Source organism: Paramisgurnus dabryanus, chromosome 19 (genome assembly GCF_030506205.2).
Source record: "Paramisgurnus dabryanus chromosome 19, PD_genome_1.1, whole genome shotgun sequence".
NCBI lineage: Eukaryota > Metazoa > Chordata > Actinopteri > Cypriniformes > Cobitidae > Paramisgurnus > Paramisgurnus dabryanus.
The window spans coordinates 28,845,723-28,863,312 of record NC_133355.1 but is presented as its reverse complement, the minus strand read 5'-3'; the positions used below and the strand labels follow the sequence as shown (position 1 = coordinate 28,863,312).

The 17,590-nt window shown below is 37.9% G+C and overlaps 1 protein-coding gene across 1 annotated transcript; it reads left to right on the top strand.

Annotated features, from left to right (window-relative positions):
- The first annotated feature begins 633 nt into the window (after window positions 1-633).
- On the top strand, window positions 634-17,187 carry LOC135780009 (SH3 and cysteine-rich domain-containing protein 2-like). Its single transcript, XM_065290959.2, has 11 exons — window positions 634-912; window positions 2,093-2,357; window positions 5,956-6,050; window positions 7,760-7,832; window positions 7,927-8,039; window positions 9,705-9,780; window positions 11,646-11,695; window positions 11,794-11,873; window positions 12,025-12,076; window positions 12,277-12,414; window positions 14,775-17,187. The coding sequence occupies exons 1-11, from the start codon at window positions 847-849 to the stop codon at window positions 14,871-14,873; spliced, it is 1,107 nt and encodes a 368-aa protein (XP_065147031.1). The 5' UTR covers window positions 634-846; the 3' UTR covers window positions 14,874-17,187.
- The last annotated feature ends 403 nt before the right edge of the window (window positions 17,188-17,590 follow it).

The following is a 17,590-nucleotide window of genomic DNA, read 5'->3' as shown; positions in this document are numbered from 1 at the left end:
CTGCCCTCTAACGACAACACAAAAAAAATAAAGTTACACGTTATTTTCTCAAGTATTAGTTATTTATAACTCAATTCTGTTTACAAAATTACAATTTAAAAATACAAATGTTTATTTTAATATGTGGGGAAACCAAATAAGGCTATTGTTAAAAAGATGTTTGTGAAAAGTATCACAGTGGTGTAGTCCAAATGTAGTTACAAATAACAAATTAATTCAATCAGTGATTTATACATACAAACAATATAAACTCATTGTTCCTGTTAACTTATTTCTTTCAAAAAATTTACGCAATACCAATAAATGAACGTGGCTAATCCACCTGCTATATAACCTGACCAACCCTAACCCTCATCACTAACAGTACACATTCTCATTCAAAAAGTAAAAAAAAAATGTTTTGCAATTCACGTGTAATAAAATTACAATTTAATGACATGAACATTGTAATTTTAATACAGAACAATTATCGTGCTACAGTTAAAGTGTAACATTAGAAGTTACATCAGTAAAGGTTCGACGTTATAATGGGAAACGAGGATATTAGAAGCGCTACAGACACCTAAAACTTGGTTAGGGCATTGGAAATGGCATCATCCCACTTACGTCTGTCATTTATGGTAGAGAAAGTAGAGCTATAGCCTATATAGTCATTCGGGCTTGGCCAAATATCAGGGACAGAGTCATCAAGATTTAGGCCACATGTCTTCGGGAGGAGTGGTCAAACTGGATCATCTCCTTTACATTTTAACAGTGTCACTGCACTGGCAACACACACCCGTGTGACTGTAAGGAGAAAATCCGTTTTTTTTCTCACTTTGTTGAAGTGTTTACTGTGGATCGTGGATGAATATCAGTAACGGCACAGCCGCAGCGCACGAGCGCACAGCAGACTCCAGCGGGACCCAGAAGGTAAACATACGCATGATGCTCATACAATAAACAACATCTCTGGGATCATTTGATTTTAACATTATTATTATTATTATTATTATTATTAATACCTTATACGACGGGCATGAAACATCGTTCAAATGAACATTCGTAGTTTTATAGTGCGTAGGCTTAAGGTAAAATATAAATGTGCTTGAAAAGTATTTAAACTAAACTTCTTACTTTACAAAGGAGATATTACTACCATCTAGCATTCTCCTGTGTGATGATCGTGTATTAACATTTATAATATGCACGATTTTCGCTTCAATGCAGAGAATACTGCAGAGATGTAGAGTATAATGACAGAATTGATTCTTTATAAAATATAGCTTTTAACTGTATTAAAGGACGTTATGTCAAAAGATTTTTAGGTAATTTCTACATTATATGAAAAAATATCAGAAATTGTTGGGAAATGCTACTATCTTTAATATTTTGTCATCTTATTAAATTATATGAATTCAGTAAAACTGTATAACTTAAAATTACCATAGGCAGTTTGGGCCATTTATGATTTTGTCTGAGCTGTGAATGAAAAAAATCTCATTTTTTTATCTTATTATTTTAGTAGGTATACTGAGTAACAAAAGGCTAAAATATTTCATTTAAACCATTTTTGAAAACAAGGAAGCCCCACTCCCTCACTAATTTTAAAGTATTGCAGTTCCCCTGTCTGCCCAAACGTGAAACACCGCCTATGAACATTACTTAAAGGGACACTTCACCCATTTGCATTAAGCTTTGTATAGTTAGAACCCCAGTCATGTTTTTGAATGGTCGTGCATCATTTCCTCTGTTGCCGCTGAGACAGGAGAAATACAGATTTCAATGTTGCACTTCCTTCTTTCAATGATGTCTAATATCTTTGTTGAGGGGGTGAGACTACAAACACCCCTTTTCTCTGTCAAATAGGCACCAAATTCTAAATGTATGTTACATTTTGACTACAAATATGACACACTTTCAATAAAGATTAACGTTTCTACGGGTGAAATGCTGCTTTAATGCTGCTTTCTTGCTCTGAAAAAGTTCCAAATATTAATCTCAATTAATGCATCATAGTTTTCTAATTATTTTGTTGTATTATACATAAACTGCATTTAAAAGTGAAAAATCCTTGCAAAATGTTTGTTCGTTCTCTCTTCTGAACTTGTAGCTTCTGCGTCTAAAGCGTTCGCTCACATTCATGCGGAGTAAGAGTGTGGAAAATTTCTTCCAGCGTTCTCAGAATGATGCTCATCTACCAGCAGAAATCTTAAATAATCCCAATGACATCGCTGCTATGCCTGCCCTCAGCTCCAACCCCACAGCAAGCCCCGCCTCCTCTATGATACAGCCACGCCCACTACTCAAACACTTGTTCCTGGAACATGTGTTTCGTCGACCAACCAGCTGCCATGTGTGCAAAAACATTATTGTTGGTAAGCATGGAATACAGGGGTTACTCATTATTAGCATGGTTTAGTTTTTTCTTTGTCTCTTACCAGATGCCATGGTAAAGTAGGAGAGTACATGAGAGAAAATATGGGTTGAAAAGGAAAGGGCCTGAAGTGAAATTTACAAAACACAGGTGCTTACTTTCTGGAAGTAAAATAAATAAAAATATTTTGATACAAAAAATGTGTCACTAATTGAAAATAAACAAACATATTAACAAGAGGTTGTTTCTAATGTTACAAATGCAGAAAATTTAATTGCGCATTCTTATTTTATTTTATGCATACACAAGCATACGTGCACAGTCGAACGCACAGCCTTGCAAAGCAAAGTTCATTTGACTCATACACGTGCGCTGATGTTCCACGCATACGCTTTGCGACAATTAGCAATACCTCTTATGGCCTACATACTACTTACTCATGTATGCGCATGTGTTAAAACGTTATTTTATGTCATAATAAGCTGCAGGCCGCTAGAGGGCACATTTCCATAAAACATTACTTTATATCGTAATAAGCTGGGGGCCGCTAGAGCGTGCTTTTCCTAAAACGTTACTTTATATCGTAATAAGCTGGGGGCCGCTAGAGCGAGCTTTTCCCTAAAACGTTACTTTATGTCGTAATAAGCCGGGGGCCGCTAGAGCTAGCTTTTCCCTAAAACGTTACTTTATGTCGTAATAAACTGGGGGCCGCTAGAGGGCGTTTTTCCCTAAATCTTTATTTTATGTCGTAATAAGCTGGGGGGCGCTAAAGGGCGCTTTTCTCTAAAACGTAATTTTATGTCGTAATAAGCTGGGGGCCGCTAGAGGGCGCTTTTCCCTAAAACTTAATTTTATGTCATAATAAGCCGGGGGCCACTAGAGGGCATTTTTCCCTAAATCTTTATTTTATGTTGTAATAAGCTGGGGGGCGCTAGAGGGTGCTTTTCCCTAAAACTTAATTTTATGTCATAATAAGCTGGGGGCCGCTAGAGGGCGCTTTTCCCTAAAACTTTATTTTATGTCTTAATAAGCTGGGGGCCGCTAGAGGGCGCTTTTCCCTAAAACTTAATTTTATGTCATAATAAGCCGGGGGCCGCTAGAGGGCGTTTTTCCCTAAATCTTTATTTTATGTTGTAATAAGCTGGGGGGCGCTAGAGGGTGCTTTTCCCTAAAACTTAATTTTATGTCATAATAAGCTGGGGGCCGCTAGAGGGCGCTTTTCCCTAAAACTTTATTTTATGTCTTAATAAGCTGGGGGCCGCTAGAGGGCGCTTTTCCATAAAACTTAATCTTAGTTCGTAATAAGCTGGGGGCCGCTAGAGCGCGCTTTTCCCTAAAACGTTACTTTATGTCGTAATAAGCCGGGGGCCGTTAGAGCGAGCTTTTCCCTAAAACGTTACTTTATGTCGTAATAAGTCGGGGGCCGGTAGAGCGCGCTTTTCCCTAAAACGTTACTTTATGTCGTAATAAGCTGGGGGCCGCTAGAGCGCGCTTTTCCCTAAAATGTCATTTTATGTCAGAATAAGCTGGGGGCCGCTAGAGGGCGCTTTTCCCTAAAACGTAATTTTATGTCGTAATAAGCTGGGGGCCGCTAGAGGGCGTTTTTCCCTAAAACTTTATTTTATGTTGTAATAAGCTGGGGGCTGCTAGAGGGCATTTTTCCCTAAAACTTTATTTTATGTCGTAATAAGCTGGGGGCCGCTAGAGGGCGCTTTTCTCTAAAACGTCATTTTATGTCGTAATAAGCTGGGGGCCGCTTGTCCCTAAAACGTCATTTTATGTCGTAATAAACTGGGGGCCGCTAGAGGGTTCTTTTCCCTAAAACTTTATTTTATGTTGTAATAAGCTGGGGGCCGCTAGAGGGCATTTTTCCCTAAAAATTTATTTTATGTTGTAATAAGCTGGGGGCCGCTAGAGGGCGCTTTTCCCTAAAACTTCATTTTATGTCATAATAAGCTGGGGCCCGCTAGAGGGCGCTTTTCCCTAAAACTTTATTTTATGTCTTAATAAGCTGGGGGCTGCTAGAGGGCGCTTTTCCCTAAAACGTAATTTTATGTCGTAATAAGCTTGGGGCCGCTAGAGGGCGCTTTTCCCTATAAAATTATATTATGTCATAATAAGCTGAAGGACAGTCTCATCCTACCCTACTTCTTGTACACAAATGACTCTCACAAATTCTTGGAAGTCCACATATTTAATGATCCGCTTACACATTAGCAATCACCAAGAAACACAGCAACAGGTTTACATCACAGGGATTCCCAAAGTGTGGTACGCGAGCTGCCACCAGGGGGTGCGCGAGAGAAAAAATGTAATGGCGGTCGGTTTCTTTAAGTGGGATTTTTCCATACAATAAATAAATAAAAAAATGAACAGTAAACATTTCCTTTGTAATCGCTTTTATTTTAAATAAAAAACTATAATTTATTAGTTTTTGATAGAAACGTAGAAGACAGCTGCTGTCTTTTTCTACGCACTGCTCTTCTGTTATGCACTGCAGCCGCTATATGCGTGCCAACTCGTTTCATTCATTCCATACATATTATAAATATGCTTAACTGACTGAAATCAGGGAAACTGTCATGTGGGACGTCTTATGATAAAGTTGTTAGTCACGAAGGAGGAGAGGGACCAAGAGAGAGAGACTTTTTTATGGCAAAAATAGAAATAATGAAATGTGACGAGACATGGGCACAGGATACGCGAGCAATGTGTTTTCATGCATGGTAAAGAGACCGCCAATGAATTATATAATAAAATACATAAATACTTACTGTAGAGAACTTATTAAAAGCTTTCATTTAATTTTGTTTGAAACTTGAGCTGTTATAATGAATCTGCAAACTATTATACACCTTTTGTGCGAACAGTAAAGGCTTTCGTTAATGTGTTTGATGGGTCTGCACGTGACGCACTGGTAAACATGAGGAAACCTGTCATATGTCATCTATTAGCTGACGGCAGTAAGTGTACGTTTTTTACCATAGTAAACTCGAATGGCGTCTAAATATCACAGTGGTTAAACGCATACACGGGGGCGCGCATCATCTACGCTGAGCGTACTTTCAGATGGTGCAATAGGCGTAAATATTTTTCACAATGTTGGACGTAGCTAAGCCCGACGTAGGACTATTACACCCAACTTCTTAACGTCCGGCTAGTGCAACCGGCCCTTGGTTATTTGCGCATGATTAAACATGAGTATTTATGGTGAGAAAACAAAGCTTTTTTGGATTTTTTTTAAAATGGGGATTGGGGGTGCGCCAACCCGGTTGGGACATAGAAGGGGGTGTGCAGGAAAAAAAGTTTGGGAACCCCTGGCCTAGAGTGTAAGCTGCTTGTGGCCTTTTATTGCTTCAATATCGAAAGCACTTTCTCTGTCTTTTATTGTCCTTTTATTGCTGTTTTTAGTAAATGCGGTCACTTGGTCACTTTATTCAGAGTATCAGGGACAATTTTATTATTTGGTCACTTTCCTCAACTATGGTCACAAGAGAGAGACACAGGAAATATTAAAGATGTTTAAAAAATATGCGTCATCTCATTTTAGTTATAAAATTACAATTGTTATATTAATTAATTTCCATATTGTCCTTTAGGCAATCCTAAACAGGGATTGCGCTGTGCAACATGTAAGACAGGAGTTCATCTTTGGTGTGTCTCCGAACTCTCACAGCAACCATGCCAAGGCAAGGTATGTTTGATGTTTGCTGATGCTGTATGATTTCCTCCTGTTGTCTGTTTCAAATGCTCTGTTTGAACAGTATAGGTTATTTCTATATTTAGAATTGAACCCCATGATGTTGGCACAGCATCATGTATTTTTATTTCACTTGGGAATTCTGTAGTCAGATCTCCCACCCTATTACTGTGTATCATCCGTTTGCCAGGTATGCAATGCTTTCAAATGATTACAACTGTTTATTAATTTATTTACATATTTGAATTGATTTTTAAATTATGATTTTCTTAAATTTTTAATGAATTATGGATTTATTCTGATTTACTTTGAATTATTGACTACAATTAAATTTGATATAGGCATATCGTCTGCCTTTTGGTTCATTTATTTATATGGTCTAACAAACCACTTAATTTTAACTACAGGTATTGGCGCATCGAAGTCTTTCCCCCGACAACTTTTTTAAAGTTGCCAACCAGGGGCAGCATTTTTTATAGTTTTCACAAAAGTTTAATGCCTTCCAGAAAAAAATCTTCTTCAAATATAAAAATCCAATGAAAGAACAGACCGTCTGCTTTAAAAAAAAAAGTATCATCCTATCGTCATTTGTTCTCTTTTTATAACCTTTCATATATGGGTAGGTTTCTTTAAAAATAAAAAATTTCAAGCATAATAATAGATAATTGCATTTTTGTAAAGGACTTTTGTTAAAGAACAGATAATCAAAACATGCACAGAGTTTTAGAGTTTTTTGGATCAGTGAATGCTTTAATGTTTTATACTGTAAGTTGGGTAAGAACGCCACCTATTGTATAATAGCGGAAACATGGATTGCCATAAAAACTCGTCATTGGCAGGGAAGCGTTTTCTCTTAATTGACAAGATAACTTGTCAATGGTGGAGAAAGTTAATTATTTGGTCTGACGAACCAGTTACCAGGGTTGAGTATTGGCTTATTGACTGCCTTTAATTATTTGGTCTGACAAACCTTTTAACGCTTAACTAGTTGCATGGTTGTGACTGAGAGCCGGTGCAAGAACTCTAACCAATCTAACAAGTCAATATAATAATGAGTAAAAAAAAATCAAACATTTATCTAAATTCCACGATTATCGAATATAACTATTTATTCGATTTGTATTATAAACAGCGATATTTTATTGTTTTTGGAGTCAGATAAAATTACCTAAATAAAGTAATGTTAAAAACGTTACCAGTTAGCGCTGGAAAAGACAGAATGCGCTACGAAACCGTGTTGATTGGACTCCGCCATTGGGTCAACGGTATGTTTTTACCTTACACAGTGGATATAATATAATTTATTTGATATAGAAATCAAATGAGTGTTTGCAGGGACTCTACTGAGGAAAACATTATGTGATGAGCATTCAGTCGACTGACATTCTACTCCTGTGCGTTAAATTGCAATAGAAATAAAATGACTTTATGTACAAATATCATGAGTAACACCTATGTGTAGCCTTACATATGGCTAACTATCATAGTTAATTTGCTATACTCTGTGCAGATTTCTTACAAACAGCTTGGCTGTCTATTCAGTGAGCAGACCATCTGCGTATAGCCTGATATTATTGGTCGCATTAATAACTCTATAAGATGTTTTTGTTTAAAGAATAAGCAACCTGTTAAGGGTCAGGGTTACCCTCTGCTTAACCTTTTTGACCCTGCGTCTGTTTTGTGTTTTTCTTATCTTTTTTAAGTCTGGGATGTTCAAGAGGAATTTGAGTACACCGTCACTGATCACCAATCGATTAAGTGCTATGAAGTCACAGGGTATGTTCACCTCTGGATGGGAGACACATATATCTGTCAGGTTTGACTGTAGGTACAGTGCTGTTTTTTATTACCTGTGTGTTTGTGATAATAGAGTCAATGGCTCAGGTGGACCCCATCTATACTACACTACGGTTTGGGACTTCTCTGGCCTACACCGGTCAATTGAGTTTTGGCAGTTTATCCGAGTCTCCTACCCAAAGCCTGGTGTGTATATATATATATATATATCATGGGTGTGTTTGTGTGTGTGTACAGGTATATGTATTAGCGGTGCACGAGTCAGGGTTTTTAACAACCCGCAGGTCCTGCTTTTATGAAATTTTTGGCTGCCCCGCACCACTTTATCTATTTTTACAACCAGCCCCACACCCACGACCATTAAAAAGACATACTATGCATTGTTATGTAAAGAAAAATACATTGAATGGGTAAGTCCAAGGAGGCTTCCATGTCGTTCCGCCGTATTGATAAACTATAATAGCAGAGAGGGACAAAAAGCACTAGCATACCAACACGTTTCCACAACGCGTTTTCATTCAAAACACGTGAACCAACTGAAACGGACAAGGAGATCAGTAAGTACATAACGGCTACCGTAGTTGCAACACTCATTTGGAAAGGCGAGGCGCTAGAGAGCACTGTTCATTTGAATGCAAAATACAATTTCACCACTAGATGGGGGTAAATTCTACTTACTGTCCCTTTAATGACCCGCCCCGCAAATAATGAGACCCATGCAAAAAACGACCCCATGCATCAAGTATGTTTTTAAATGATTTGTGTGTGTATGGTATATGTAATTAGGCTATAGACACACATTTATGGGTGGGCTGAACTTCGGAAATGGCACAGATGTCTTGTTTACCATTATATTACTATTATTATTTGCAGTATTACTGCAACCTAGCAAAAGGCAAAATATATATATACAGTCAAATGTATACAATATATACAGTTTGTAGTCAAATGTATTCTGTTTGTATATTGTTATCCATAAATATAGTATATTATATATTTAGCATTAGAAATACTACCGTGACTAAAAAACTAAACTGCTGGATTAACATGACATAAACGTAAACAAATGATTTTAGTAATCACCAGCACTGTTAGTTTAGGGCAGCTGTGGGACAAACCTCAGGGCGCACTCACATTATCCAAACCAAACCATGCCCCAGCGCGATTGTCACCCCTCCCTACTACCCCAGATGCACGCACTCACACTGTACTTTTTATCGATCCGAGTCCGGGCGCGCTTTCGTCATTAAGATGCGATTGTTTTGAAAAAAGCAGGAAGTAAAGCTCTCTCTTAACCCTGGAACCCACCGTAATGATAAGTCTGTGTTTTTTATTCGAAGTCGTTTGGTGCGCTATTACAGACAGGCCTCTCACATGTCATCATATTGCTTAGTTGATCTGTCACGTGTGCAGCTCGGACATTCACGTAACCCTGCTGCTCGCATCAAAAGGTTTTTACGGAGGCAGATGAACGTGAGTCGTCGCGCAACTGACGTCTTCACCTTTTGAATCGCGCTCAGGCGCGATTGCGCTCACACCACAGCCTTCCGCACCTGAGCCCAAGTGAACCGCGCTCCGGCCCACCTCTGCAACCCGGCCGCGGCACGATTAACCAATCCGCGCCCGGGCACGGAACAGAGCGATCACACTAGTCAAACAAACCAGGCTTTGGGGGTCAAACGTGCCCGAGCGCGGTTTGGTTTGGATAGTGTGAGTGCGCCCTTACATTGGCAGTGATTTGTTAAGCACTTTAATTATAGTTTAATTCTTTGTTTATGTTATTGTTGTCATTTTGATATTGTACAATATTGTTTAAATATTTAAACATTAAACTTGGATTTCGTGTGTAAGGATGAAGATGAGATGGAGCAAACAAATAAATGTTTGTCTTCTGAAGGGGAGATCGTAACCGAACACACAGAGAAAGGTAAGAGTATCCAAACCATCCTGGACTTCTATGTTTAGTGTTATAGATTATTTACTGTGATAAAGTAGAAATGTTACTTGCTGTAGAGAATCTAAATGAAATTGAATTAAAGTCTTGTTTTGTCTGTACAAAGCAAGTGCTAAATTAAACTAAAACTGCATATATATCAGAAAAGCCACTTATTTAATGTATAACTTGAAGTTGCAAAGCTGCCTGAAATACACTATCAAGAGAAAATCGTCAGTAAATGTTCACTAGATGTCACTTGGGCAGTACGCTTTCAACAAGCACAGCCCGGAGTCACCCGGAGCTATACGACACAAGTTCTTATTTCTATAGAGACAGGAATAAAAAGGCCCTCGCTTGGAAGAGTGTCAGTAAGGACATGCGGCAACCTGGTAAGATGTAAATACACATTTCACTTTTGAGTCACGTGACGTTTATCAACTCGCGCCATTTATTTTCCCCCTACAGTAAGGTGACTAAATACAAACCGGTAACTCTCTCAATAAATGCACAATCAACATCAGCCATCCTGCATAGCACTTGCCCCTCCCACTTCTGACGCGCGTCAAATGCTTGCTTTTTCCACACGTCTACTTCGCTCTAGATGCGCGAATGCATTCAAACTGTTCAAGCGAACTAGGTGCAATTTTGATGCCTGAAACGCGGTTGGTGTAAACAAAGCATTACAAAGAGTCTGCAGCAGGCACGTATTTTGACATGACGAGCGGAACACATATTTTGACATATGACGAGCAACACACATGACGATGTTTTGAAGAGTTTCGCATTTGTGTCTCCTCGGTAAAGAAGTCATGAGATGCCACTAGTTGCGTTTCCATTATCCTTAAAAATGCGCAAATTGACATTGCAAATTGAAAATACGGCCAATTTCGCAAAAACTCCCAATATATCGCAAAAGGTTTTTATGATGGTTTTTCAGGCAATTCGGAAAAGCTGTATTTCGAAAAAAAGACAATAGAAATCTGATGTCAGTCAGTCGCATAATTATTATTTGAAAATGACGCAATATGTACTAAAACCTCCCAGAAACACCTTAATTCGTGTCTGCTCCCCAAGTATAAGAGGCATTCCATGCCAATAATGTTTGGATAACACTTCTACAAATCTTTTGATTTAAAATAATTTTTATTAAATAATATTACCTCTAAGGGCCGATTCACACTGGATGCGTGGCGTGTCTGTTGCGTGTCTTTCGCATGGCAGCTGCGTGGCGTTTTCTATGCCCTTGCTTACCAAAAGCGTTTCTGACGCGGTGCTGCTGCTGCTAGCCTATTCTGTATACATGTATGTTTCCTATTGATAAACTGACCTGACGCTTCCAAGACGCTTGCGTGTGGCGTGAAAAATAGGCGTTGGTCCTATTCCTAGCATGCACGCGTTTTCAGCGCGGTTTGAGCCGTGAGACGTGCGTGTCATGCAGGCGGTGTGCACGGTCAAACCTGCTAACATGGGAGCCTAAATAAAAACGGACATGCCACGCAGCTGAGACGCTCACGCCATGCATCCGGTTTGAATCGGCTCTAAGAAACACCTGTATGTTACCGTTTCTAAGTATAAAGGATTTTCCTTGGCCTAATGTTTGGATAATACTCTTACGTCTGCCTCGGTTAAAAGTAATGCCTAATGCGGTGGATGTGATATTAGTAAACCTTCCAACATCAGTTGACGGGATGTTTGGAATGACTTATCGCGAGAGGACGCATATCATTGGTTAATGGAAACGGCGCCATTTTGCATCAGTCCTTTGTCGACCTTTAGAAAATAATGCTAAAGTTTTGTGCAAATTTGTAATGAAAACGCAGCTTCTGATTTTTCCTACTTTTCTCTTTCATTGACAGATTTATCCCTGCCTGAAAATGATACAAATGAGTTGAAGGAGATATCAAAGGTACAGTGTTGTCACAAATCACTAAAGTTATGAAGTTATATTTTGCTTATAATGTGTGCTTTGAAATATTAAAATAATTCCCTGTGTTTCCTTTTGAGGTTCCTAAAATTCACTCTCTTCACACTTATGTGGTGTTGTACAAGTTTATGCCTCAGGAGCACAATGACCTGGAATTACAGTGAGTCCTGTGTGTGTGTATGAGGCATTGGCATCCTGGATGGGTTGCCAGTCCTGAGAAGCAATAGTTAATCTCTCTCTCTCTCTCTCTCTCTCTCTCTCTCTCTCTCTCTCTCTCTCTCTCTCTCTCTCTCTCTCTCTCTCTGTTGCAGTCCTGGTGAGAGAGTTCAGGTGATTGATGACTCTAATGATGAATGGTGGAAGGTGAGTTGAATCAGGGGAAGAAGTTTCCTTATGGTGGTTAAACAAAAACTTTCATGCAAATCATTGGAGTATATGATAAATTGGGAAGGAGATGCGTAAGGAAATGCGTATTCAAATGCATTTTTGATGGAGGTGGTCATCTGAACTCCTCTTGTGTTTGTGTTAGGTGAATAACGGTCTGTATGTGTTTTTACGTGCAGGGTAAATGTGGTGAAAGGGTCGGCTTCTTCCCAGCTAATTTTGTGCAGCGTGTACGTCCAGGTGAAAGAGTCTGGAAGGTAACGCAAGACGTCCATGGCAACAAAGATCTGGGCTACATGCCTGTTAAAGAGTCTCAGGTAATATCATGCATACATACTGTACATAAATCTGTAGAGCTGTCTTTGCGGGGAGGGTGGGTTTGTATGACTTTAATGCTTTCAGGCTAAAGTTAGTTAAAGTTGCTGGAATTCATATGTTCTGCAAATCCTAAGCAAGCTGCTGCAGTGATGAAACGTGTCCTGCTTTAACTTCACAAACATAGTTATGATGGTTTCTGGGTCAATGCCTACACCTGCACTAGATGTACCATAACACTAGAGAATCAGTTCTCAAAGGTGAAGATGTGTTTGGTAATGAAGCAAAACGGTAAAAACTTAAAAAAGTGAAATGACAGAACTAAACAGAACATTGAAATAAGTAACTTTACAACCCAGTCAGTTCATTTTAGTTCAAACATTTTCTTCACCTCTTCTGCTTTGTTCCTTTCAGTTACATTGTATTGAATGGCAGTGAATCTTCTTTGAAGACAACTAAGCCAAATCATGACACAAATGATGAAATATATCAGAATAAATGGTCAAATACCCCATCTGTTACTGGGGCAATACCCTTTAAAAAGTTTCTAATATGTATCATTATGTACACATACACTCACCTAAAGGATTATTAGGAACACCATACTAATACTGTGCTTGACCCTCTTTCACCTTCAGAACTGCCTTAATTCTATGTGGCATTGATTCAACAAGGTGCTGACAGCATTCTTTAGAAATGTTGGCCCATATTGATAGGATAGCATCTTGCAGTTGATGGAGATTTGTGGGATGCACATCCAGGGCACAAAGCTCCCATTCCACCACATCCCAAAGATGCTCTATTGGGTTGAGATCTGGAGACTGTGGGGGCCATTTTGGTACAGTGAACTCATTGTCATGTTCAAGAAACCAATTTGAAATGATTTGAGCTTTGTGACATGGTGCATTATCCTGCTGGAAGTAGCCATCAGAGGATGGGTACATGGTGGTCATAAAGGGATGGACATGGTCAGAAACAATGCTCAGGTAGGCCGTGGCATTTAAACAATGCCCATTTGGCACTAAGGGGCCTAAATTGTGCCAAGAAAACATCCCCACACCATTACACCACCACCAGCAGCCTGCACAGTGCTAACAAGGCATGATGGATCCATGTTCTCATTCTGTTTACACCAAATTCTGACTCTACCATCTGAATGTCTCAACAGAATCGAGACTCTCAGACCAGGCAACATTTTTCCAGTCTTCAACGGTCCAATTTTTGTAAGCTTGTGCAAATTGTAGCCTCTTTTTCCTCTTTGTAGTGGAGATGAGTGGTACCCGGTGGAGTCTTTTGCTGTTGTAGCCCATCCGCTTCACAAATGCTTTGCTGCATACCTCAGTTGTAACGAGTGGTTATTTCAGTCAAAGTTGCTCTTCTATCAGCTTGAATCAGTCGGCCCATTCTCCTCTGACCTCTAGCATCAACAAGGCTTTTTTCGCCCACATGACTGCCGCATACTGGATGTTTTTCCCTTTTCACACCATTCTTTGTAAACCCTAGAAATGGTTATGCGTGAAAATCCCAGTAACTGAGCAGATTGTGAAATACTCAGACAGGCCCGTCTGGCACCAACAACCATGCCACGCTCAAAATTGCTTAAATCACCTTTCTGTCCCATTCTGACGTTCAGTTTGAAGTTCAGGAGATTATCTTGACCAGGACCACACCCCTAAATGCATTGAAACAACTGCCATGTGATTGGTTGATTATATAATTGCATTAATGAGAAATTGAACAGGTGGTCCTAATAATCCTTTAGGTGAGTGTATGTACAGGGGTGCACATAACTTTTTTTTTGTCCTGGTTCTCAAAGGAGCACCTGGAGATGTTGCTTGGTACTCTGTACTCTGTTGCTTGGCATTTTTTAGTGTGTACTGTCACTAAGTGCACTGATCTAATATATTACGCATTTTATTTCTCAACTGCTTATATTAATATAATGTGTAAAAGACTGTGTACCACTATAATCATGCCATTTTCAGATCATTTTGTGTAAAAATGCAAGAACACATGAACTCAGTTGGCATTTGTGCGTCGTCTTTACTATTTGCTTGTAGTGGCGTGCTGTCTGAAGCTTTGAGATGTGGCCAGGCTCGCGTGGAAACAAAATTGATCAAACAACACGTGATTAAAGTATTAAGTTCTGTTTTACGTCTTTTTGTGCCTAAGTATTTAAATTAGCCAATAAGGCCAGTGATTGTTTAATTGCTGCTAACAACACATACATTTTAACTTGTTTGAAATAATTATCTTATAATTAATAATTATCTTTAATTGCGCATGTGCACCTGCGTACCATTTATGTGCCCCTTTGGATATGTATACACTATATACTGTTTCTTTCTGTTACTCCTGACAGATTTGTGTTGGAAAAAGTGAAGACTCTGAAGGTTTTCTGAAGCTGAGCAGCGGTAAGAAGAGAGGTCTGGTGCCGGCCGACTCACTGGAAGAGATATAAAGATACATGAAGCAGTCTGACAGCTACATTACTCAATGTTGCTTAACATTACAATCTATTCATGACTTATGTTAACTGTATATTCATTTGATCACATGTTATTTAGTTGACTTGCTCCTGATTATTAAGTTTTATTTTTTTATGTTAAAAATGTATTTATTGTTTTGTTCAGTACATCGTCTTCAATACAGTTCTCCCTCAAAATATTTAGGGACAAAGATGTATTCCTATATTGTAGAAAAGTGAGATGCTTTTGCAGGCCCAGCTGCAGAATGAAATGAGGGGGCATTTAAATTTTTTTAAGAGGGCTTAACTTTAAACCAAAAAACACTTGCTTTTGCCATGCAGTGTTGAATGCAATGTTCTCTCTAAAATGTATACTGCACAGCTCACAGACTATAAAATTTTAAATTTTAATTAAAAAAATCATAATATCATACATTTTTAGAAGAGCGTAATCTTCTTGATTTGGCTTTGAATTTCGTAATTAGCGTACATTGTAGCCCCAACTTATAACATAATGCATATCATAATTCATAGCACGCAAAATAGTGTGGATAAATGTTGGATTAAACCCATACTGATATAAATTTTACAGGTTATGTGCTGTTCAAAACGGCACATTTTTGCACACACCTACAAAGTGGCAATTTTAACATGTTATAATAAATTATTTATGTGGTATTTTGAGCTAAACCTTCACATATGTGCTCTGGGGACACCAAAGATTTATTTGACATCTTAAAAAAGTCTTGTGCCATGGCCCCTTTAAGTTTTAAAAATATAACTACCCTGCTTTAAAATCAGTGAAGTTATTTTAAAACTTTTGTTACAAACACCAATAAATGCATTGATACTTACATGAATACATAAATATAACATTATGAAGTATATTGAGAAGGAGAATTTAGTGTTGTTTTTGCTTTGCATTAAATCAGCAGTCCTAAAACTGTAGTTGTTTGACTGATTCAAAACCAATTGTTCTTTAACTAGTAACTTAACTAGTAAAAATCCACTCATTTAGGTTTATTAGCATTAAGCTTCAGTCTCATTTTATTTCAGACCTTGTGTACTAGAGTTTCATCATGACCCTTTAGGATGTTTAGTTGATTTGCTATTAACATATGCACCTTTCAAAAAGTACATTTTACATAGAAGTTTCATTGTTTTTAATATTTTGTAAATATTATACAATTCGGTCTTTTCTGATCATGCACACTTGCAGTAATGTTGTCTTTTAGCCATGATTGAAAACAGAGCCACATGTAGAAGGTTACTGACAAACAAACAAGTGCCTTTACATAAGACCTGGATCACAAACCCCCCAAAGGGACAGGGGATTGTGGGATGAAAGGAAAAATATATTTCAAAGCTTTTGTGTTTACTTGAACACTTGAAATGGTCAATCAAAGAATGTTAAGCAGAAATATAAAGAGACAACCTGAACATTTTTAGGTTAAAGTATTTAATAAAAAAAAAACATCCAACCCAAGTAAGTGTTTCTTTAAAAAGGTAATATGTTTTTGTCATAAGGGTCTCTATAGATGCTACACTCTGGGTTATTTTTAACCCATAATTGGGTCAAATCCAACCATTGGGTTATACATTAATATATGATGTGTTGTTTTAACTCATATTTGGATCAAATATATTATATACACAATTTTATGCAAATGGTAAAATAGCGCAGGAAGTCTAGAAAAAAATTCAGACAGAAATTATACATTATTTAAGATTCAAGGATAGGTGGATATCACTGTGCTTGTACGTTTAGTATCTCTTTAACTTATGAGCAGATAACTTCTAAAAGTTTCAATTTCCTGAAGGTTTCACTGCATAGATTGGGCTGATGTCATATAACTTACAACTTATTAAAATAAACAAGATGATAGCTATGCATTGACCAAATGTAAATCATTCCACTTCTTTCTAACATAAAAACACGGAGCAATCCTTTTTAACATCGAAGGGGATTTTTCATGGCCTATTTTTCTTACATTATATCATTTCTGTTGTTCTGAGGTGGATTTATAGTTCAACCTATTTTACTGTACAGTACCTGGTATCTTTCTGTCTGGCCTCATTTTATGAATGTATTTAGTAATCAGGACACTAAACTAGGACAGAAGATGAATGTGCTCATGACTACATGAAATCTACTATTAGAGATTCACTGTTATCTGCTTCACTGTATTCTCATTTCATCAGATTTACAGTAGTGTTTCTCCCAGCATACATCAGCCCATCATTTGGCTTTACTTTGGTGAAACACGTGCTTTTCTCTTCAGTCTCCAAAACACAAACATTTTTGTAACATTTATACTTTTAAATTTTAATTCAACATGTTTTTTTACATACTTATGTTTAAAACATCCTGAATAAACAATTTAGTATTGCTGTGAAATGAAATGAAGCTTTTCTTTTTCTAAACAGGCTCATCTTTTGATCTTGAGGCTCATTGTACAAATTCAAGAAATGCCTGTTTACATGATGTACACAAATCAAACATGTACTTTCTGACTTCTTGCATTTTACACAAATGGTGGCTTATTTTGTTGTCATGTTTTGTGGGGCACAGCTGGCATCACCTCTGGATTTTCTGTGGGTCTGAATTAATCTGCTTTACATAGTATATACATTGAAAATAGAAATGATAGTTCACATTTACTTTTCTGTGTCTGAGGAAGTCTTCATCAGTACTGAAAATAGTGAGGAAA

What these genes read in the sequence shown, in the direction of transcription:
- LOC135780009 (XM_065290959.2), top strand. Translation starts at nt 847, where the DNA reads ATGAATATCAGTAACGGCACAGCCGCAGCGCACGAGCGCACAGCAGAC. An exon ending in AGCAACCATGCCAAGGCAAG is followed by an intron (nt 6,051 to 7,759) that starts GTATGTTTGATG and finishes ATCTTTTTTAAG; the next exon opens with TCTGGGATGTTCAAGAGGAA. An exon ending in AAGTGCTATGAAGTCACAGG is followed by an intron (nt 7,833 to 7,926) that starts GTATGTTCACCT and finishes TTGTGATAATAG; the next exon opens with AGTCAATGGCTCAGGTGGAC.